Below are 22,500 nucleotides of genomic sequence, written 5' to 3'. Positions count from 1 at the left end.
TACAGGTGAGTCAGAAAGCCCAGGAGATAAGGTGGAAATGTGTAGATGGAGGAAGGAAGGTATGAGGCGAAAAACTGAGAAAAAACTGGAAAAATGAGGTACGTTCTGGAGTGTCACGGTTTGATTGATTGAAATGTGTAGCTGTTATTAATGATTTTCACCTTTAGAAAGACTGACAGGTGTTTTTAAGTCTTTATTTCTCTCTTTCTCCTTCGTTATGCCGTCTACTAACGCTCCTTCCCTCCTCCGTGTGTGAGGCCGTGAGGGAGGGGAAGTGAGGGAGAGAGGGAGTGGAAGAGAGCGGAAGAGGGGAGTGTAGCCGAAGTCTTAGTCACTGTCACGGAACCGAACGAAGGCGAGGTCGCGGAAAGTAAACTATAGGAGTATTCACAGGTGGTGGTCTTCTCCTCCTCCTCCTCCTCCTCCTCCTCCTCCTCCTCCTTATCTTTCCCTCTAGCACTTATTTTTCTCTGTTTTTCTTTCCTTCTTCCATTTTATTTCTCCCTCTCTTTCTCTCTTGCTTCCTTCTCTTTCTCTTTCTTCTCCCTCTTTCTCTTCCTTCTCTTCCTCTTCCTTATCTTTCCCCTCGCACTTATTTTCCTGTTTTTCTTTCCTCTCTCTCTCTCTCTCTCTCTCTCTCTCTCTCTCTCTCTCTCTCTCTCTCTCCTCCTCCTCCTCTCATCATCATCATCATCATCATTTCCTTACGTAATTTTTTTTTCTATTTCTTTCTTCCTTTTTCTTTCTTTCTTTTTTCTATCTTACTTCATCTTTTCTTTCTCCTGCTTCCTTCCTTTCTTTTCCGTTTGTTACTTCTCCTCTCTTCCTCTTCTTTATTTCCTTTTCTCTCCGTCTTGTTCCTCCTTCATTCTATCTCTTGAATATTTACTTATTTACTTTCCTTCTTCCCTTCTCTTCTTCATTTTTATCTTGCTTTTTTATCTATCTTTTTTTCTCCTCTTATTCTTCTCTTTCTTCCTCTTCTTCTCCCTCTTCCTTCCTTCCTTCCTTCCTTATTCTTCTTGTTTGCTCATTCGTTTCTTTCATCCTCTTCATCCTCCATCATCTCATCTCTCCTCCTCCTCCTCCTCCTCCTCCTCCCTCCTCCTCCTCCTCCTCCTCTTCCCACAAGAAGTAAGTGGCCAGAATATTTTATACAAACAGTATTAATTTTTTCCTCTTTTATGTCGTGTGTGTGTGTGTGTGTGTGTGTGTGTGTGTGTGTGTGTGTGTGTGTGTGTGTGTGTGTGTGTGTGTGTGTGTGTGGAAGGATGTGTGTAAAGATAAAGAAAAAGAAAAGTAAAGTAAAGGAAGATAAGAATTAATAAAAATACAGAAAAGAAGTGAGGAAGGAAGGAAGGAAGGAAGGAAGGAAGGAAGGAAGGAAGGAAGGAAGGAAGGAGGACAAACAACATTGAATTTAAACAAAACAAAATCGGTAGTAGTAGTATCTCTCTCTCTCTCTCTCTCTCTCTCTCTCTCTCTCTCTCTCTCTCTCTCTCTCTCTCAATGCGGAATAATTGAGTTGAAAATCTCTTATCTGAATTCATGCCTTATTATATGATGGGAAGGAGGAGGAGGAGGAGGAGGAGGAGGAGGAGGAGGAGGAGGAGGAGGAGGAGGAGGAGGAGGAGGAGGAGGAGGAGGAGGAGGAGGAGAGGAGAGAAGAAGAAGAAGAAGAAGAAGAAGAAGAAGAAGAAGAAGAAGAAGAAGAAGAAGAAGAAGAAGAAGAAGAAGAAGAAGAAGAAGAAGGAGGAGGAGGAGGAGGAGGAAGAGGGCAGAAAAAGAATAAAGGAAAAATATAAAGAAGGAAGGAAGGAAGGAAGGAAGGAAAAAAAAAGAAACTGAGGAAGAAAAATGAAGGGTGAAAAGTTTCATGTGGGGAAGAAAAAGAATAGCTCTCTCTCTCTCTCTCTCTCTCTCTCTCTCTCTCTCTCTTTAACCCTCCCTTCAAATCCTTTATCTGACGTGTATAAGGCAATGAGTCGCGCTGAGTATAAGGAATCGAATCGTATCGTGTCATGTGGTGGTGGTGGTGGTGGTGGTGGGAACGCACTCTCAACCCCACAATAACTCAAATCGCGCTACTCAATTCCCTGTCACGGCTTCACGGAACTGCACGGGGAAAGGGTTGCGCGTCACGAACCCCTCTCGTCACATCACGTCACTCCCGGGAGGAGGATGGAGGCGCGTCATAAGTGGGATTAAGAGGCGCAAAGTGTGTTATAAAGATGTAGGAGTGTTCAGGAGGAGATTCTAAGGGTTTTGAGTGTGTTTTAAAGAGATATGAAAGTTCAGGAAAAGATTCTGCGGGATTGAGTGTGTTTAAAAGAATTTGAATGTTAAATAAAGGGATTTGGGTGGAAGGGAGGATATATAAGGGGTTCTGAGTGTTTTAAAAAGGAGGATATTCTAAGGATTTGGGTAAGTTTTAAAGGGATCTGGATATTAAATAAAAGGAATTTGGGTGCAAGGAAGGGCATTTAAGGAGTTCTGGGTGTATTTAAAAGGATTTGGGCGTAAGGGAAAATATTCTGAGGGTTTGAATGTGCTTTAAAGAGATCTGGATATATTAAGTAAAGGGGCTTTGGTGCAAGGAAGGGCATTTAAAGGGATTTGAGTATGTTTTGAAAGGATTTGGAAGTCACGAGAGCTGTTATTAGATTTTTAATTCTCATTTAAAGGGATGCTAAGTTAAGTAAAGGGATATAAGTGTCAGGAAGGACATGTCAAGGGGTTAGGGTGTGTTATAAGAGATCTGAATGTAAAGAAAAAAGATCTGGGTATATTGAAAGCCACTTACAGGGTTTGAGAGTGTTGTAAAGGATTCTGAGTATTTAAAAGGAGGATTTGGGTATTATGAAAGTGATTCTGAGGAGTTAGATATATTTCAAGGGATTGCAATGTATTATAAAGATGATATGAGTGTTGGGAAAGGTATCAAAAGTGTAATGGGAATGTTAAAAGGGAATTAATGTCGTAAAAACAAAGGATACAAGTGTTAAGGAAGAAATTTTTGTGTTCTGTTAGTAGGATTATGTTGTCTTAAAAGGGGATCGACGCTTCTGGAAGAGAATTGCAGTACTAGAAAGAGGTTCGGAGTGTTAGGAAGAGGATCAGGATGTCAAGAAGATTATCAGAGCGTTAAGAAGAGAGTTATGGTGTTAAAAAGATGGTTACGGCGTTAGGAAGAGGAGTGAGTAATCAGAAAGAGAATCAAGATAGTAAGAAGAGGACCAGAAAGTTAGAAAGAGGATCAAAATGTTAAAAAGAGAATTAAGGCACTAAAAAAGAGGATTAGGCTGTTAAAAAGAGAGATGTAGAGTCAAAAAAGAGGATCAAGCTGTTAGGAAGAGGATCAGGATATTAGAAACAGGATGCACTGTCTCTCTAAAGGGATTCAAGTGTATTAGAAGATTAGATGATGATTAATGTTTTGAGAGTTAGAGGAAATAATGGTGATAAAGAATAGAATATATAAATAAGAATAAAGACAGCGTAGTGTGTGTGTGTGTGTGTGTGTGTGTGTGTGTGTGTGTGTGTGTTCGCGCGCGTGTCGTAAGTTCGAATATTTGAAACTTGAAGGCAAAAATTAAAGCTTTTGAAGTCTCTCTCTCTCTCTCTCTCTCTCTCTCTCTCTCTCTCTCTCTCTATGTATATAATTCTTTTTTTTAATAATTTCACGAATAATTGTTTTTTTATGTATGTTGATTCTCTCTCTCTCTCTCTCTCTCTCTCTCTCTCTCTCTCTCTCTCTCTCTCTCTCTGAAAAATTATAAATAAAAATACAAAATCATCCCCAATACACGAGAGCCAATCACGGAGCCAGTCAGCAGAGTCACGAGTTCCAGCCAATAGGAAACCAGAACCACGATGACGTCACAGGTTCCAGCCAATCACACAAACCAGTAAACACGGCCCCTCTGCTGATTCGTCTGTTTAGAGAGAGAGAGAGAGAGAGAGAGAGAGAGAGAGAGAGAGAGAGAGAGAGAGAGAGAGAGAGAGAGAGAGAGAGAGAGAGAGAGAGAGAGAGAAGGTGAAAAAGGAAATAATTAACAAAAAAGGGGAGAGAGAGAGAGAGAGAGAGAGAGAGAGAGAGAGAGAGAGAGAGAGAGAGAGAGAGAGAGAGAGAGAGAGAGTGTGTGGGAAACAACTCGTGAGGGAAAATATTTACTAGGGGAAAAATATAAACCAAATTTTCCTTCCTCATTAAGAGTGTTTGGTGAGAGATTACATTTTTTCCCGTTTTTCCTTATTTTCATTCCGAGAAGTGCTGAGAGAGAGAGAGAGAGAGAGAGAGAGAGAGAGAGAGAGAGAGAGAGAGAGAGAGAGAGAGAGAGAGAGAGAGAGAGAGTGTGGTAATAGCAGTAGTAGTAATATCCACTAATAACACACACACACACACACACACACACACACACACACACACTTCATAAAGGTCAGGAAAGCATCATCTCCATCATCATTATCATCATTCTCTCTCTCTCTCTCTCTCTCTCTGAAACGAAGCAATGAAAGAAAGAAAAATATCTCGTAATGGAAACAACAACAATCGTGTGTGTGTGTGTGTGTGTGTGTGTGTGTGTGTGTGTGTGTGTGTGTGTGTGTGCGTGCCGGGTTGCCATGGTGACGGAAGCTGCAGGGGGCGCACTGCTCAGGTGTTCAGGTGTTTTAACGCACCTGAGAGAGAGAGAGAGAGAGAGAGAGAGAGAGAGAGAGAGAGAGAGAGAGAGAGAAGGGGGCTAGTGGTGGTTACAGGAGAGGGAGAGAATTATTTACTGCGCAATATTTTCTCTCTCTCTCTCTCTCTCTCTCTCTCTCTCAACCCGTCCCTTTAAAAGAGCCAGTTTTCGAAGCACTGGTTGAACCTTTCCGAATTCCGAGTTATTGCTTCACGGTAACTGCTTCACAGACCCGCCATCGCTCTCTCTCTCTCTCTCTCTCTCTCTGATAGTAGAATAGTGATTAGCTTACGTTAGGTTAGGTTAGGAGGAGGAGGAGGAGGAGGAGGAGGAGGAGGAGGAGGAGGAAAAAAAGGGAAAAATGAGAAGAAAATACAAGTTAATGACAAGAACAGCAATAATAATAATAATAATAATAATAATAATAATAATAATAATAATAAGAAGAAGAAGAAGAAAGAAAAACAACAACAACAACAACAACTTAACTTAAAGAGGTTTCAGGGAACACTGCCCCCCCCCCTCGCCCCCACCAAATTACTTCTCCTCCCTCCTTACATAGTCATCCAATTACCCCTCCCTCCCCAAACCCCTGTACCCCTCCCTCCCCCAAATCACGTTAATATGGTCCATCAGTCCCCTAAAAGCAATGCAAACTTCGTCATTATAGACAGGTTAAGATATGAACTGAACACACGAGTCTCCCTTACAAAGTTGTCGTTTTCTTTCATAAATTTTCTCTCTCTCTCTCTCTCTCTCTCTCTCTCTCTCTCTCTCTCTCAAACCAGTAATTTAATAAGGAAGAAAAATGCAAGGAATATTTGTGTTTCCCTTAGAAAGACTATTTTCTCTCATACTTTGTTGTTACCTGTGGAAATTAAAGAAATAACAATCAAGGAAAACGTAAAGAAAACAACCAAGGAAAACGTAAAGAAAAAGTCTAAAAGGAAAAAATAAGAAAAGAATATGGGTGATTTTTAAAGATTTTCCATTTTTTTTTTTTTCACTAATTTTTACCTTTATTACCGTTGTCTTTTGTTTCCTTGTTTCTTATTTCACTATTCCTTCTTTTCCTTCTCCTCTTCCTTCTCCTCCTCCTTTCTTTTTTTTTCTTCTCCTTCCTTCTCTTCCACTTTCTTTATCTTCCGTAATCGCCTTTTTTCTTCTCTTCTTTTAATCCTCTCTTTTTCCTTCCCTCTTCCTCTCTTTAACCCTCCTTTCACTTCTCTCTTTCCTTCCTTCTTCCTCTCACCTGCTTCCTTCCTTCCCTTCTCCTCTCTCCCATCCTCCTCTCACCTCCTTTGCCTTCCTTCTCCTCTTCCTCTTCTTTCAATCTAATCTCACTTTTCTCCTCTTTCTCTCTTCTTTCATCCTCCTCTCACCTCCTTCCTTCACTTCTCCTTCTCTCTTCTTTCATCTTCTTTCCCTTCTCTTCCTCTCTTTCATCCTCCTCTTACCTCTCTCCCTCCTCTTCCTCTTCTTTCAATCTACTTTCATTTCTCTCTTTCCTTCCTTCTTCCTCTTTCATTTCTCTCCTTCCTTCCTTCTTCCTCTTTCTCTCTTCTTTCATCCTCCTCTTACCTCCTTCCTTCCCTTCTCCTCTTCCTCTCTTCCTTCTTCCTCGTGTTACTCCTTTCATCCTGGCGTGTCTAAATTTGCGCTATGTACACTTCACAAACACAGTCATATGTACGTATACTGTGTGTGTGTGTGTGTGTGTGTGTGTGTGTGTGTGTGCGAGTCGCGGGGTTCGAATCTTTGAATGAAGCATAAAGGGTTCGATACATTTCTTTGTGGTTGTTGATTCTCTCTCTCTCTCTCTCTCTCTCTCTCTCTCTCTCTTCATTTTTTCATGTCTATCTTGTTTTCTTTCATTTCTTCATCTTTATCACAATTTCCTTCCTTCCTTCACCTTCATCGCCCTTTCCTCTATTCCCTTCTTCGTTGTTGTTATCCTCTCTGTTCTTTAATCTTGTTCTCTAATTAGCCCATAAGGTCCCTCGAGATGAAAGAGAGAAATTAAAGCTAACTCTATTTTCTTTATTCACTCGCTTTTTTTCTTTTTCGTTTTTTTATTATTATCTTTTATTTCTTTTTCCTTCCTTTTTCTATTATTTTTCTTTTCTTCTTTCTTTCGTTCCTTTTCACTTTTCTCTTTTCTTCATTTTCTTCCTTATTTTCTTTCATTTCTTTCTCCTTCCCTTTCTCTTTTCTTTTTTCCCTTGTCTCTTTCCTTTCACTCTTGTTAATTTTCCTTCTTTTTTCATTTCATTATTCTTTTCTTAATTTCTTTCTTCTCTTTTTCTTTTCTCTTTCCTTCTTTCTTTTTCTATATTTTTTTTTCTTCCTCCATTTCTTTCTTTTCTTCTTTCCTTCCTCCTTCTCTCCTTTCCCTTTTGTTATTTTTTCCTTTCTTTTTCTATTTTTCTTCTTCCTTTCTTTCCTTCTTCCTTTCCTTCCTTCATTATTTTCTTATTTGCTTCTTTTCATTTTTTTTCTTTCATTGCAAAAATTAACATCTTAGAAAATAAACTCTCTCTCTCTCTCTCTCTCTCTCTCTCTCTCTCTCTCTCTCTCTCTCTCATATTTTCTTTATCGTTGCTACACATGATTTCTGCGCGATGTTGTCATGGTAACGAGAGAGAGAGAGAGAGAGAGAGAGAGAGAGAGAGAGAGAGAGAGGGAGAGGGAGAGGGAGAGAGAGAGAGAAAGGGGGCGGATGAAGGATAGAGGGAAAATTTTGTGAAGTAAATTGAATAAAAGAGAAATGAAAAATAAAGAGGAGGAGGAGGAGGAGGAGGAGGAGGAGGAGGAGGAGGAGGAGGAGGAGGAGGAGGAGGAGGAGGAGGAAAAGAATATCAAAAGAAGAACAAGAAGAAGAACAACAACAACAAACATTCAACGATAAAAACAATCTCTCTCTCTCTCTCTCTCTCTCTCTCTAATAGCCAATTAAGGGGTAGGAGATGAGGGGAACACCTGTCTCCCCTTTACCTGAGGGCACACTGGCTTACCTGCGGAGCCTGCCTAATGATTTCCCCTTACCTGCAAGTATCGGAGAGGGGAAAAAAGGGGAAAATACAGGAAAATTTATAGGAAATAGGAGTGGGAAAGTAGGAAGAGGGGAAAATTGATAGGAAAAGTTTAAAAAAAAAATGCGAAAGGGAAAAGAGGGGAAGACAAAGGGGAAATTGGTAGTATTACAGAAATAAGAGGGGAAAAATTGTGAAAAATAGGTGAAATTGATGGGAAAAGGAATATTAAGAAGAAAATAAGATGTAAAAAGTAAAGAGAGGGGAAAATTGAGGGGAAAATTTGATAGGAAAACGGAAATAAGAGGAAAACAAAGATACAAGAAAGGAAAAGAGGGGAAAATAGATGGAAAAACAAATAAAAGAGGAAAATAAGCATGAGAAAGCAGAGAGAGGGGAAAAACTGAAGGAATATTGATAGGAAAACAAGGATACAAAAAAGGAAAAGGGGAAAATAGAGGTAAATTTACATGAATGCAAAAAAAAAAAAGGAATGAAAAGTAAAGAAAGGGGAAAATGGAGGGGAAATTAATAGGAAAGAGGAAAGAGGGGAAAATGGAAAATAGGAAAAATTGAAGTGAAAAGGGATATTAAGAGGAAAAGATGTAAAAGTATAGAGGGGAAAACTGAGGGGAAATTGATACAAAAAAACTGAAGTAAGAGGAAAACAAGAATACAAAAGGGAAAAAAAGAGGGGAAATTAGTGTAAAAAAATAATGAGAGGAAAATAACCGTGAGAAAGTTGAGAGAGGGGAAAAGAGGGAAAATAAGAGGGGAAATTGATGGAAATACAGAAATAATGGGGAAATAAGGGTGTGAAATCAGAAAGAGGGGAATATTGATAGATAATTGATAGGAAAACAGGAAATAAGGAGGAAAACAAGGATGTGAAAGGAAAAGAGGGGAAAAGAGGAAAATTGAGAGGAAACTGACGCAAAATCAAAACATTAAAGAAAAAAAAAGAGAAAATGGGAAAATCAAAACCAATAGGGAAAAGTTATTGAGGAAAAGGGAAAATTAAGGAAAAAAAATAATAGGAAAGAAAAAAAAAAAGGGAAATATTAGGAAAAGTCAATTAAGCAGGAAAATTTGAAAAAAAATGGAAAATAAAAAAATGTGAGAAAATGAGAAGGAAAAGAGGAAAAAAAAGCAAATAAAAAAAATATTAAGGGAAATGTATGAAAAAAAAATTGACTTGTAAGAAAAATCAGCAGAAAACGAAAAAGGAAACCGATGCAGGAAAACAGGAAAAAAAAGACAAAACTTTATGGAAACTGACGACAAAAGATGAAAAATAAAGGAAAAAAAAGAAAAATTGTCGGGAAAACGGGAAGAGGAGGAGGAGGAGGAGGAGGAGGAGGAGGAGGAGGAGGAGGAGGTGGACACACTTAGGTACACACAATTTTCCCTCACACCTCCTCCCCTTTCCTCCCTCCCCTCCATTAAATTGGCTAAATAAAAGACCACAATCACCACCACCACCTCCTCCTCCTCCTCCTCCTCCTCCTCCTCCTTCTTCTTCTTCCTCTTCATTTCCTCTTACATCCTGTCCATGTTTTCCTCTCTTTCCTTCCTTGTTCTCTATTTCACAACCCTCCTCTCCCTCCTCCTCCTCCCATTACTTCGTGGAGGAAGAAAATAGACAATTAACTTTCCAGGTGCTTCTCTCTCTCTCTCTCTCTCTCTCTCTCTCTCTCTCTCTCATTTACGCCTAAGAGTGTGTGTGTGTGTGTGTGTGTGTGTGTGTGTGTGTGTGTGTGTGTGTGTGTGTGTGTGTGTGTGTGTGTAATCAATTAAGTCGATAATTGGGGATGATCTGCCTAATTAAATCTAACCACGCCTGCATATGCACACGCACGCACGCACGCACGCGCGCGCACACACACACACACACACACACACACACACACACACACACACACACACACACACACACGATTACTATTATGTATTATTCTTCTCTTCTTCTTCTCTCTCTCTCTCTCTCTCTCTCACATAGTTAATTATGATCTTAAGTGTAATTAGTTAACTATATAAGGGTGGGGGAGAGAGAGAGAGAGAGAGAGAGAGAGAGAGAGAGAGAGAGAGAGAGAGAGAGAGAGAGAGAGAGAGAGAGAGAGAGAGAGAGAGAGAGAGAGAGAGAGAGAGAGATTAAAGATGACGTCACGAGACACTCTTGTAAACACACTATATTTGTCACGAGAGAGAGAGAGAGAGAGAGAGAGAGAGAGAGAGAGAGAGAGAGAGAGAGAGAGAGAGAGAGAGAGAGAGAGAGAGAGAGAGAGAGAGAGAGAGAGAGAGCTCGTAAATATACATTAAAAAATAACATAATATATAAATCAATGCATATCATTGGATTAGAGAGAGAGAGAGAGAGAGAGAGAGAGAGAGAGAGAGAGAGAGAGAGAGAGAGAGAGAGAGAGAGAGAGAGAGCTTTGTACGTAGATGCAAGAACATTATTGATAACACACACACACACACACACACACACACACACACACACACACACACACACACACACACACACACACACACACAGACATGCAAACTTGAAGCTTTCGACCCAAAATCAGATGCAGTTACGTGTCTATCCATCTACCAGTCTATCTGTCTATCTATCTATCCAACTATGTACATCTATCCATCTATTAAGTTATTTCTTACACCCTATCCCTGTTTACCTATTTTCTCATCAATCTATCCATCTATCCTTCTATCCATCCACGTGTACACAGAGCAATAAATCACCAAAATGACCAATTAACCTACCTACCCACCTGCCCACTTACCCACCTGTTTCACCCACACCTGCCCACTTACCCACCTGTTTCACCCACACCTGCCCACTTACCCACCTGTCCCACCCACCCCTGCCCACTTACCCACCTGTTTACCTGCGAGAGAAGCAACAGGTAAGTATCCCCTGCAAATTTAGCACGTGTGGTAAAACATATGTGGTTTGTGTGTTAAGTCAGCCGCCCCTCCCCTCCCCTCCCCTCCCTCTCTGCCTTAAAGTGATCAATACCAGAGAGAGAGAGAGAGAGAGAGAGAGAGAGAGAGAGAGAGAGAGAGAGAGAGAGAGAGAGAGAGAGAGAGAGAGGGAAAGGGGAGGGATGAAATATATAGAATAACAAAGAAAATTCGAGATAGAGGGAAAAAAATGGCGAGAGAGAGAGAGAGAGAGAGAGAGAGAGAGAGAGAGAGAGAGAGAGAGAGAGAGAGAGACCTTCACTCTAAATCTGTCAACCTTTTTTAGCTTAAAATCAAGAATATAAGTACAGGGTGGGACAAATCAAATGCCCTAGTTTTGATAGGCTATTAGGAAAAGTAAAACAATACTTACAGAATTATTTGTTGTTTTATTCGAATCAGTATACAATGGCGTTTGTGTGATCACTTTTTGAAGATGGCATCAGGAAGATGGTGGCCATCTGTAGCGATGCACTGTTGAAGGCGATGTCTCAAGTTTTCGGCTGCTCTTCGGCACATCTCAAGGGGTATTGCAGCGACTTCCTCCCGAATTCGCATCTTCAATTCTTCCAAATTGTGTGGCCGACTTCTGAACACTTTCTCCTTGAGATATCCCCACAGGAAAAAGTCGCAAATGCTCAAATCAGGTGAGCGTGGGGGCCACTCGACATCACCCCTCCGAGAGACGAGGCGTGCCGGGAACATCTGTCGCAATTTGACCATTGCAACTTGAGCAGTGTGGGCTGTTGCTCCATCTTGTTGGAACCAGATGTCTCCAAGATTTGTTTCCTCACTTAATTCTTCCAATTTCGGTTCAAAAAAGTCTTGCAACATCGCAAGATAACGTTGAGAGTTGACGGTGACAGATCTTCCATCCTCCTCAAAGAAATAAGGTCCAATTACCCCAAATTTGGAAACTGCACACCAAACACTAACTTTAGGGGAATGGAGCGGTGAAGTCGGCCACACAATTTGGAAGAATTGAAGATGCGAATTCGGGAGGAAGTCGCTGCAATACCCCTTGAGATGTGCCGAAGAGCAGGCGAAAACTTGAGACATCGCCTTCAACAGTGCATCGCTACAGATGGCCACCATCTTCCTGATGCCATCTTCAAAAAGTGATCACACAAACGCCATTGTATACTGATTCGAATAAAACAACAAATAATTCTGTAAGTATTGTTTTACTTTTCCTAATAGCCTATCAAAACTAGGGCATTTGATTTGCCCCACCCTGTACTAATAATAATCTACCTCGTATCTCTCTCTCTCTCTCTCTCTCTCTCTCTCTCTCTCTCTCTCTCTCTCTCTCTCTCTCTCTCCTGCAGGATATGAGATTGGTAAGATCCTGCCTGAGTATGAAGGATCTAGGATGTGTGTGTGTGTGTGTGTGTGTGTGTGTGTGTGTGTGTGTGTGTGTGTGTGTGTGTGTGTGTGTGTGTGTGTGTGTGTGTGTTTACGTATATACCGTGTCAATATTTTTCTTTTCTTTATTTTTTATTGTATTCTATTTCTATTTTCGGACTCTCCTCTTCCTTCTCCTCCTCCTCCTCCTCCTCCTCCTCCTCCTCCTCCTCCTCCTCCTCCTCCTCCTCCTCCTCCTCCTCCTCCTGACATCTGAGAAGAGAGAGAGAGAGAGAGATCTCTCTCTACAGAGAGAGAGAGAGAGAGAGAGAGAGAGAGAGAGAGAGAGAGAGAGAGAGAGAGAGAGAGAGAGAGAGACATTTCTTTCTTGAATATTGTTTATTTTTTTTAGTAGTAGTAGTAGTAGTAGTAGTAGTAGTAGTAGTAGTAGTAAATTTCATAAAAGTTGAAAATATACGACCACCTACACACACACACACACACACACACACACACACACACACACACACACACACACACACAAATATGTTCTGATATAGGAAAGCAATAGACAGATTCAAGGACAGAGAGAGAGAGAGAGAGAGAGAGAGAGAGAGAGAGAGAGAGAGAGAGAGAGATATTGATAGACAGACAGACAGACTGATGCAAAAATGGATTAATATAAAGAAAGCCCAGACTAGTAAAAAACCACCAATCTCTCTCTCTCTCTCTCTCTCTCTCTCTGTCTATCAGGGCACAAGAATAGACTCACCTTTAACCTTCATATAAGACCTCAGGTAACGGCGGGAGGGGTGAGGAAAGACAGCCCCCACCCCTCCTCCCCTTTCCTCTCCCCTCACTCTTCCTTACCGTACCTTACCCGGTGTGTGTGTGTGTGTGTGTGTGTGTGTGTGTGTGTGTGTGTGTGTGTGTGTGTGTGTGTGTGTGTGTCTAAATGGGCTACTACTACTACTACTATTCTAAAAAGATCAACAATAACATCAGCAGCTTCAATTTTCTTTCTTTCCCTACTACTACTACTACTACTACTACTACTACTACTACTACTACTACTAGTTTATGTATTGTTCTAGTGTTAAGAAGTAGTGAAGACAAAAAAGAAAATTAACAATGAAAATAAGATGTGATCAATTTCCACCAATGAGATCGTTCCTGGTGACGTCACAGTGCCACACACCCTTCTGCACCAATCCTAAGGCTACAATTCTACTATTAATCTCTTCAGTAGTATGACACGTTTTCTTATTCATTCTGCTTACTATCTGGTGATTCTATACTGCTACAGAAACTTAGGTCGGAGATTAAAATAGTGAAGACTGTGGCCATTAATCTTCTGACCTCCATAGACTCTTCCTAATGTCAATAAAATGGTCTAATGGTACAGAAATCTCAAGGTAAAAATGTGTTCTGGTATTGAAGTGGTTAATCTCTTCAGTACTATGACGCGCTTCCACATTCATTCTGGTGACTATTTGGTGATTTTATACAGCCTCAGAAACTCAAGTGGGGGATTAGAATAGTGAAGACTCTGGCCATTAATCTTTTGAACGCCACAGACCCTTCACAATGTCAATAAAATGGTCTAATGGTACACAAAAATCAAGGTAAAACTGTGTCAGTATTGAAGGGGTTAATGACAGCAGGTGAAATTTATGAATGAAATTAAGATAAGATAAATGAATGAATTATTATTATTATTATTATTATTATTATTATTGTTTATTTTTCTATTTCAATTCCCATCACGTGACAGGGAATGAAAATGGAAAGACACGAAAAAAAAATGAAGGGGAAGTAATTTCTTAATGGGTTTGAGGACAAGAATTTTCATACAAGATTGAATGAAAGAGGAAATTTATGGTATTGGGAAAATTAAGTGATATTGTAATCAAAAATTGAAATCATCATCGCCATTAGTCTTTATCATTGGGATTCCTTGTTTATTTCCATTTAATCACCATCACCACCACCACCATCATCATCATCATCATCAGTAGTAGTAGTAGTAGTAGTAGTAGTAGTAGTAGTAGTAGTAGTAGTAGTAGTAGCAGCAGTGAAAACTAAAATAAAAATAAAAATAGTAATAATAATAATAATAATAATAATAATAATAAGAAGAAGAAGAAGAAGAAGAAGAAGAAGACAAAAAAATAATAATAACAATAACAACCATAACTGACAATGACAATAATAACAACAGCATCACCATTACTAACACCATTAACAATATCACCACCACCACCACCACCACCACAATCATCGCTTCAACAACCACTATTACTACAACTGCTACAACACTCCTGCACAAAATAACGAAGCTAATGTCGGTGCTGGGTGGTGGTGGTGGTGGTGGTGGTGGTGGTGGCGTGGGAGGAGTTGCCTAGCGACGGTGGTGGTGGTGGCGGTGGTGGTTACAGTATCTCTATGAAGGCAGTCTTGTCCACGCCCGCGCCGCCTTCACACAGCCCGCTCCGCACTCCAACCCGTGAGAAAGAGAGAGAGAGAGAGAGAGAGAGAGAGAGAGACCTGTAGAAGAATTTGGAAGATTTGGTGTGTGTGTGTGTGTGTGAGTAGTGTACACCCACTCGCGCACGCACACACGCCTGCGCATGTACACACACACACACACACACACACACACACACACACACACACACACACACACACACACACACAGTCGCAGCGCAAATGTAAGACGCAGAGAGAGAGAGAGAGAGAGAGAGAGAGAGAGAGAGAGAGAGAGAGAGCCAAGGGTTCGATCGATAGTTTTTTCCTCCATCTCTCTCTCTCTCTCTCTCTCTCTCTCTCTCTCTCTCAGTTCTTTTATATTTTCACACCAGAGAGAGAGAGAGAGAGAGAGAGAGAGAGAGAGAGAGAGAGAGAGAGAGAGAGAGAGAGGCGCAACAGGTGGAAAAACAAAACTTCGTGGATTTGACCGATAGGAGTGCGTGGTGGTGGTGGTGGTGGTAGTAGTAGTAGTAGTAGTAGTAGTAGTAGTAGTAGTAGTAGTAGTGGTGGTGGTGGTGGTGGTGGTGGTGGTGGTGGTGGTGGTGGTGGTGGTGGTAGTCGTGGTGGTAGTGGTAGTAGTAGTAGTAGTAGCAGTAGTAGTAGTAGTAGTGGTGGTGGTGGTGGTGGTGGTGGTGGTGGTGGTGGTGGTGGTGGTGGTGGTGGTGGTGCAGTAGCAGTAGTAGTAGCAGTAGTAGTGGTAGTAGCAGCAGTGGTGGTGGTGTGGTGGTGGTGGTGGTGGTGGTGGCAGGTGGTGGTGGTGGTGGTGCAGCAGCAGTAGTAGCAGCAGCAGCAGTGGTAGCAGCAGCAGTAGCAGCAGTGGTGGGTGGTGGTGGTGGTGTGTGTGCAGGTGGTAGTAGTAGTGGTAGTAGTAGTAGTAGTGGTGGTGTAGTGGTAGTAGTAGTAGTAGTAGTAGTGGTGGTGGTGGTGGTGGTGGTGGTGGTGGTGGTGGTGGTGGTAGTAGTAGTAGTAGTAGTAGTAGTAGTAGTAGTAGTAGTAGTAGTAGTAGTAGTAGTAGTAGTAGTAGTAATGAAAAATGTATAAGTGCAAATCTCAAGTGAAATTCTAAGTAAAAGAGTGACGTCAACACACACACACACACACACACACACACACACACACACACACACACACACACACACACACACACACACACACACACTTATCTCTCTGTACTAGAAGGTATTGGAATCTTTGTTCTCCTTTAAACACTCTCACTCTCTCTCTCTCTCTCTCTCTCTCTCTCTCTCTCTCTCTCTCTCTCTCTCTCTCTCTGTGTGTCAGGTAATTGATCCGCCAGCACGTAACTTTGATCACAGGAGAGAGAGAGAGAGAGAGAGAGAGAGAGAGAGAGAGAGAGAGAGAGAGAGAGAGAGAGAGAGAGAGAGTAAAAATGTATGTCATGTCCCTTTCATGTTATTTTTACGAACTCAATTTAAGGAGACAGAAAGAGAGAAAGAGAAAAAGAAAGAGAGAGAGAGAGAAAGAGATAAGAGAAAATCAAAATAAGAACACTCAATAAAGAAAAGATCAACAAAGAATATAAAGAAAACAAAGAATAAAAAAGGAAAAGAGAACAAGAGAAGAAAAAAAAAAAAGTTATAAATCTGACGAGAAGAAAGAAAGAAAGAGAGAAAAAGAAAGAGATAAGAGAAAGAGAGAAGAAAAAGAAAGAGAAAACTAACATTAAAATAAGAGGAAAATAGGAAAACAAAACAAAGAAGGAAAGAGGAAAAAGAAGATTGAATGAAAGAAAGACAGGATGAAATAAAATAAGAACCAGAAAAGAAGGAAACAGAATAAGAAGAAGAGAGAAAACGACAACGAAGGAAATAAAAGAAAGGGAAAAAGGAAGAGAATAATAAAAAAAGGCAGGAGAAATAAAGAAGAAAGAAGAAAAGCTGTCAAAGGAAACTGAGATAAAGACGAGCAGAGAAAGAAAGAAGGAAATAGAGACAAGGAGATAAAAGGAAAAGAGAGAAAAGAAAGAAAAGGAAACAAACTAAAAAAAATCGCAGAGGAAAAAGCTAAAAAGTAGAAAATATTAAGTAAATAAGGAGAGAGAGAGAGAGAGAGAGAGAGAGAGAGAGAGAGAGAGAGAGAGAGAGAGAGAGAGAGAGAGAGAGAGAGAGAGAGAGAGAGAGAGAGAGAAGGAAGTTTGTAGAGAGAGGAAAAGTAGAGAGAGGAAAACAAGGAACGAGGAAAAAGATAATTTAGAAAAGAAGGAAAAGGAGAAAGGGCAAAAAAAAAAAAAGTTCAGGAAAAAAGGAAGGAAGGAAAGAAGGAAGAAAGAGAAAAAGGGGAAAAGCGGTAAAAAAAAGGGAAAAATAAAAAAAAATTCAAGGGAAAAGGCGGGAAAAAAAGGAAGAAATAAAAAGAAAAGGGAAGAAGAGGAAAAAGACTGTCCGTTTTGTCAAGATGGGACAAGTGCAGAAGCCTCAGTCCAACACAGACAAGAACACTGAAGGGTAAGAGACTGCACGAGTGTAAACAATAATCTTAATCTTGATCTTAATGTTACAGATTGCACGATTCCCTCTTTGTTCCCCACCACGACACTTTTCAAATGCCACAAACATGACTGGCCGGGTTCTGAAGAGTGTTTCGCTTGTTCATAATGAAGATAGAGTGTTAATCTGCCGCTGGAACAGTAAAAAACGCCCTCAAAACCTTTAAACTTACCATAATCACTGCTTTCACCACGCCTGTTTTCAAACGATACAAACATGGCTAGCAGGGTTACCAAGAGTGCTTCGCCTATTAATAATGAAAAAATAATGTTAATCTGCCACTAAACAGTAAAAGCACACTTCAAAACCCGTGTACCTTCCATATTTTTTTGCTTTTTGATCGCCATGTCTGTTTACAAAGGCAACAAAGGATTCTCAAGAGTGATTTACTGATTTACTTGTTAATAATGAAGAAAGTGTTAATCTCCCACTAGAAGAGTAAAATCACCCTTATAACTTATGTAGCTCATTATAAACCCATATTTTGAAATGTTTTACTCACAACACGTGTTTTCAAGGACCACAAAGGGTTCTCAAGAGTCTTTTACCTGTTAGTAATATAGAAGTAGTGTTAATCTGCCACTAGAACAGTAAGAACACCCTTAAAACCTGATAGCTCATTATAATCCCGTACTTTGAAATGTTTGGTCACAACACCTGTTTTCAAAGACCACAAAGAATCCTCAAGAGTGTTTCCGCCTCTTAATAAAGGAGAAATATTGTGAAACTGCCACTAGAACAGTAAAAACATCTTTAAAAACCCGTGTAGCCCACTATAAACCCGTATTCTAAAATGCCACGTTCCATCGACTCTCCAAACTTATTTTCACGCTTCCTGTAACACCCCCATCTCATCTCTTTCCTCCCCCTCCCCTCCCCTCCCTCTACATGTGCTTATGCCTCTCCAACGGGGTAGTTAATCAACTTTCCCTGTTTACCAAAGCATTCCTCTTCAATAAACCAATTTACGCCGTTAGCATCGGTAAATGGCTTGCAAAACTAGATTAAAAGGCAACACCGGTAATTTCACGCTAAATGTTTGACTGGGCGGCAGAAAAATTAAGCTATTGTAGGAATTTGAACTAATAATACTTTTTTTTTTTTATCAAATTAGCTATTATTTCGAGTTAAGCTTTATTTCTATCTCTTCATTTACTTATCTATTTATTTCTCTAATTAACCTTAAAACAACAACCCTAAGGTATCAAAACCCCCTTCCTTTCTGACATAAGGAATCATAAAGGGAATCGGATCCAATGTTAAGGATTCAAATGCCGTGTTAAGTGGTGTTTAAAACCACGGAATAGGATTGAGGGCTAGGAAAGGGATGATGGATGGCTGTAATGGGTTAGTTCAAGAGAGAAAAGACTAAGGAAAGGAGAGGAGAGATGGGAGAAGGGAAAGAAAGGGAAGAAGGGAGAGAGAGAAGAGAGAGAGAGAGAGAGAGAGAGAGAGAGAGAGAGAGAGAGAGAGAGAGAGAGAGAGAGAGAGAGAGAGAGAGAGAGAGAGAGAGAGAGAGAGAGAGAGAGAGAGAAGCGCAACAGGAGGAAAACAAAACTCGTGGATTTGACCGATGGAAGGAGTGGTGGTGGTAGTAGTAGTAGTAGTAGTAGTAGTAGTAGTAGTGGTGGTGGTGGTGGTGGTGGTGGTGGTGGTGGTGGTAGTGGTGGTGGTAGTAGTAGTAGTAGTAGTAGTAGTAGTAGTAGTAGTAGTAGTAGTAGTAGTAGTGGTGGTGTGGTGTTGTTGTTGTTGTTGTTGTTGTTGTTGTTGTTGTTGTTGTTGTTGTTGTTGTTGTTGTTGTGTTGTGGTGGTGGTGGTGGTGGTGGTGGTGGTGGTGGTGGTGGTGGTGGTGGTGAGGATTGGAATTGACAAAGAGGTCCATACATGTTATTAATGCTCCATTGAGTGAAATAGGGCGAAACTAAAGATAAAATGAATCAATACATTATCAAAAAGGTACGTAAGTGTTTGCAATGACGATAGGTACAAAATAAGGTAGAATAACAATTAATAACAGATAAAATAAAAAAAACTAAATAAAAGGTATATAAGATAGAATAACAATTAATAACAGGTAAAAATATAAATAAAACACACAAAATAAAGTAGAGTAACAGTAAGCAGGTAAAAATACGTAAAGGTATAAAAATAAGGTAGAATAACAATTAATAACAGGTAAAAATATAAATACGTGGTTTAGTAAGTAACATAACATTATCGATTCTTTCCTAATAATGTTGGTGTTCATTTTCCTTCCCTCACTTTCCCACTCTTGAAGAAAACGTAATTCGCATCACCACCGCCACATTTTCTCCCAGGTAAACACAATATTCCGCTCCTCCCACGTTGGTCCACTGATTGCATCTCATCTTGGCCTCAAAACTCATTAACTACACTTTTCTTTACTTTTTTTGTGCGTGAGTGTGGAAGTAAATAGCCTCTCACGCCCTGCCATACCACCAAGGACACTCACGCCTCTCTGTCACCTAACAAAACCTGATTTGACCTAACCTCACCCTAATTCAACCTAATCCAATTCAATCTTAACCTAATCTAGCCTAATTAAGCCTAACATAACCTAACATGACATCTATTTAATCAATTTAACCTAATTGAACTGAACCAAACCCATTTTATCCTAACTTAAACCAATCCAACTTCTCAACCCAACCCAACTCAATCAAAACCTAACCTTAACCCAACCTGGCCTAAATTAACCAAATATAACGTATTGCAACCCAACCTAAGCTAACCTTTTTGAAACTAGCTTAACCTAACCTAACCCAACCCAAACTAACAACCTAACCTAACCCAAGATGATAATTTAGAAACCAACTTAACCCAAATGTAACGCAACCCAGCCCAACCTAACCTAACCTAACGCAACCCAAGCTAACCCATTTTTAACCCCTTCAATACTGGAAGGCATTTTTACCGTGAATTTTGAGTACGATTAGACGATTTTATTGACATTAGCAAGGGTCTATATGAAGGTTAGAAGATTAATGGCTAGAGTCATCACTATTCTAATCCCCCACATGAATTTCTGAAGCTGTAAAAAAAATCACCAAATAATAAGCAGAATATAAAACCCAACCCAAACTAACTTAACCTAACCTAACCTAACTCAACCTAACGTAACCTAACCTCACCTCACTCTACCCTCCAGCAAACGCACGCTGCCTTTCCGCCATCCCGACTTCTCTGATGACCAAATTCGCCAGCTGACAGACATCGCCAGGTCCTATCGCTCCTCCTCCTCGGTGGGGTCCAAACGCTCCACCTCCAGGCCCCCTTCAGGATGCTCCTCCCCCATCCTGTCCCCCACCGTGCAGGTAAGATGCCAACACAGGGGAATGAAAGGAAGAACAAGTGTGTGTGTGTGTGTGTGTGTGTGTGTGTGTGTGTGTGTGTGTGTGTGTGTGTGATTCACTGTTTGATCTGCTGCAGTCTCTAACGAGACAGCCAGACATTACCCTACTGAGCGAGCTCAGAGCTCATTATTTCCGATCTTCGGATAGGCCTGAGACCAGGCACACACCACACACCGGGACAACAAGGTCACAACTCCTCGATTTACATCCCGTACCTACTCACTGCTAGGTGAACAGGGGCTACACGTGAAAGGAGACACACCCAAATATCTCCACCCGGCCGGGGAATCGAACCCCGGTCCTATGGCTTGTGAAGCCAGCGCTCTAACCACTGAGCTACCGGGCCGTGTGTGTGTGTGTGTGTGTGTGTGTGTGTGTGTGTGTGTGTGTGTGTGTGTGTGTGTGTGTGTGTGTGTGTGTGTAGAAGGATGATGATTTAATTGTTGGAGAAAGGAATGAATGATTGGTAGAGAGAATCTGTTGGTGGTTGTAGTAAAAGTAGTAGTAGTAGTAGTAGTAGTAGTAGTAGTAGTAGTAGTAGTAGTATTTACGTAGTGTAATATCAGTACTACTACAATAAGAATCATAATATAAGTAATAAGAATCTCTCTCTCTCTCTCTCTCTCTCTCTCTCTCTCTCTCTCTCTCACACAGCGCCTGAGAGCAGAAGGCTTCCCACCACTGGCTCGCTGTGGCTCTGACCCACTCCTGCACGGGGCGGCCCCTCCACAGCACGCCATGAACACCGGCTCCCTCCCCGCTGACCTCCTGCCCCCCGCCCCTTCCTCTCCCTCCCCCACCCAGCACCCCCACCACAACCACCACCACCAGCGCCGCCACCACCGCAGGGTCAAGTCCACGGATGCCGCCGCTAGAGGTAAGTGTTTTTTTTTTTTTTTATACTTTGTGGGTTTTCACTGGAATTTCTGGGCTAAAGGAGATACTGTTTGGGGTACCTCCTATCTCAAAGCCCATCCGCTAGGAAACCGTTGCCCCGAGTGAGGAAGCCCAACCTACACTCGGACCGTGAACAGGATTCGAACCCCAAAGCACGCATGGTTCCACTGTACCACGGCGGTTTGGTTAGGTGTTGGGTTAGGTTAGGTTTGGGTTAGGTTTTGGTCAGGTTAGGTTAGATTATGTCAGTGTTTGGTTAGGTTAGGTTAGCTGTTGGGTTAGGATAGGTTAGGTTAGGTTAGGTGTGTTATCTTCCTGGTACATACATAGATAGATAGACAGACAGGTTGACGGGGAGGTAGATAGATAGACACACGGACAGATACAGACCACACACACACACACACACACACACACACACACACACACACACACACACACACACACACATTCCTGAAATTCTCTCTCTCTCTCTCTCTCTCTCTCTCTCTCTCTCTCTCTCTCTCTCTCTCTCTCAGTTTATTATTCCATATTCTTTTTCTTTTCTTGAATATGTAAAAACCTTCCTCTTCTTCTCCTTATTTGTCCTGGTACCGCTGGCACCATCAATATGTTCTGGTGTGGTTGAAGAGAAACACCGGGGAAACTTCCCTGTGTTTATTGTAGGATACAAAATGTACTGGAGGCTTGGTAGCTTGGTAGCTTAGCAGCCGTGAGGGAGGCTTGAGAAGTAGCCAGCGGCCAGACTTGTAGTCACAGCGGCTAGAAGAAGCTTGTAGCTAGCGTGATGATGCAGAATTAGTTTACACGTGTAACTGGAGTGTGACTGTAGACAGTAGACTGTAGAACTAGACTGGCTGTGCAGAAGAGTATAACCAGTCAAAGAAGGAAGGCAAGCAGATTGCCAGCCAGAGCGTGAGCCTGTCCTTTAAGCTGCGTTAGGAACCAGACTGAGCGTGGCGTCCCTTGGGGTAGAGGAAATATACACAGCCCCAGTACACCATACGATACAACATTACATTACTCCGCGTTAACAAAGAAGTCTGTCTATGATATATTTCCTCCTCTTCCTCTTCCTCTTCCTCTTCCTTTCATTCCCTTCCTTCTTACGTTTCTCAATCCTCGCACATTTTTCATCTCTTCACTAACGCACTTCATTTCTTCC

General features: G+C 41.2%; 2 protein-coding genes across 3 annotated transcripts in view; one reads left to right on the top strand and one right to left on the bottom strand.

Moving 5' to 3' along the window:
• The window catches only part of LOC123513744, a 34,899-nt gene that overhangs the window by 175 nt on the left and 12,224 nt on the right, over positions 1 to 22,500 (top strand). The window contains exons 1-3 of one of the 2 annotated variants that reach the window (XM_045271145.1): positions 16,842 to 17,022; positions 20,234 to 20,399; positions 21,093 to 21,315. In XM_045271145.1, coding sequence (XP_045127080.1) covers positions 16,973 to 17,022; positions 20,234 to 20,399; positions 21,093 to 21,315 — 439 coding nt within the window. In that variant the 5' untranslated portion in view covers positions 16,842 to 16,972. Of the gene's footprint in view, positions 1 to 16,841; positions 17,023 to 20,233; positions 20,400 to 21,092; positions 21,316 to 22,500 lie in introns of those variants that run through there. The other variant, XM_045271144.1, reaches the window with a different exon arrangement.
• The window catches only part of LOC123513747, a 46,202-nt gene that overhangs the window by 12,565 nt on the left and 11,137 nt on the right, over positions 1 to 22,500 (bottom strand). The window lies entirely within an intron of this gene.

The sequence above is a fragment of the Portunus trituberculatus genome, chromosome 36 (genome assembly GCF_017591435.1).
Source record: "Portunus trituberculatus isolate SZX2019 chromosome 36, ASM1759143v1, whole genome shotgun sequence".
NCBI classification, from domain to species: Eukaryota; Metazoa; Arthropoda; class Malacostraca; order Decapoda; family Portunidae; genus Portunus; species Portunus trituberculatus.
The sequence above is the reverse complement of the archived record's forward strand: the minus strand, read 5'-3'. Positions and strand labels throughout refer to the sequence as shown.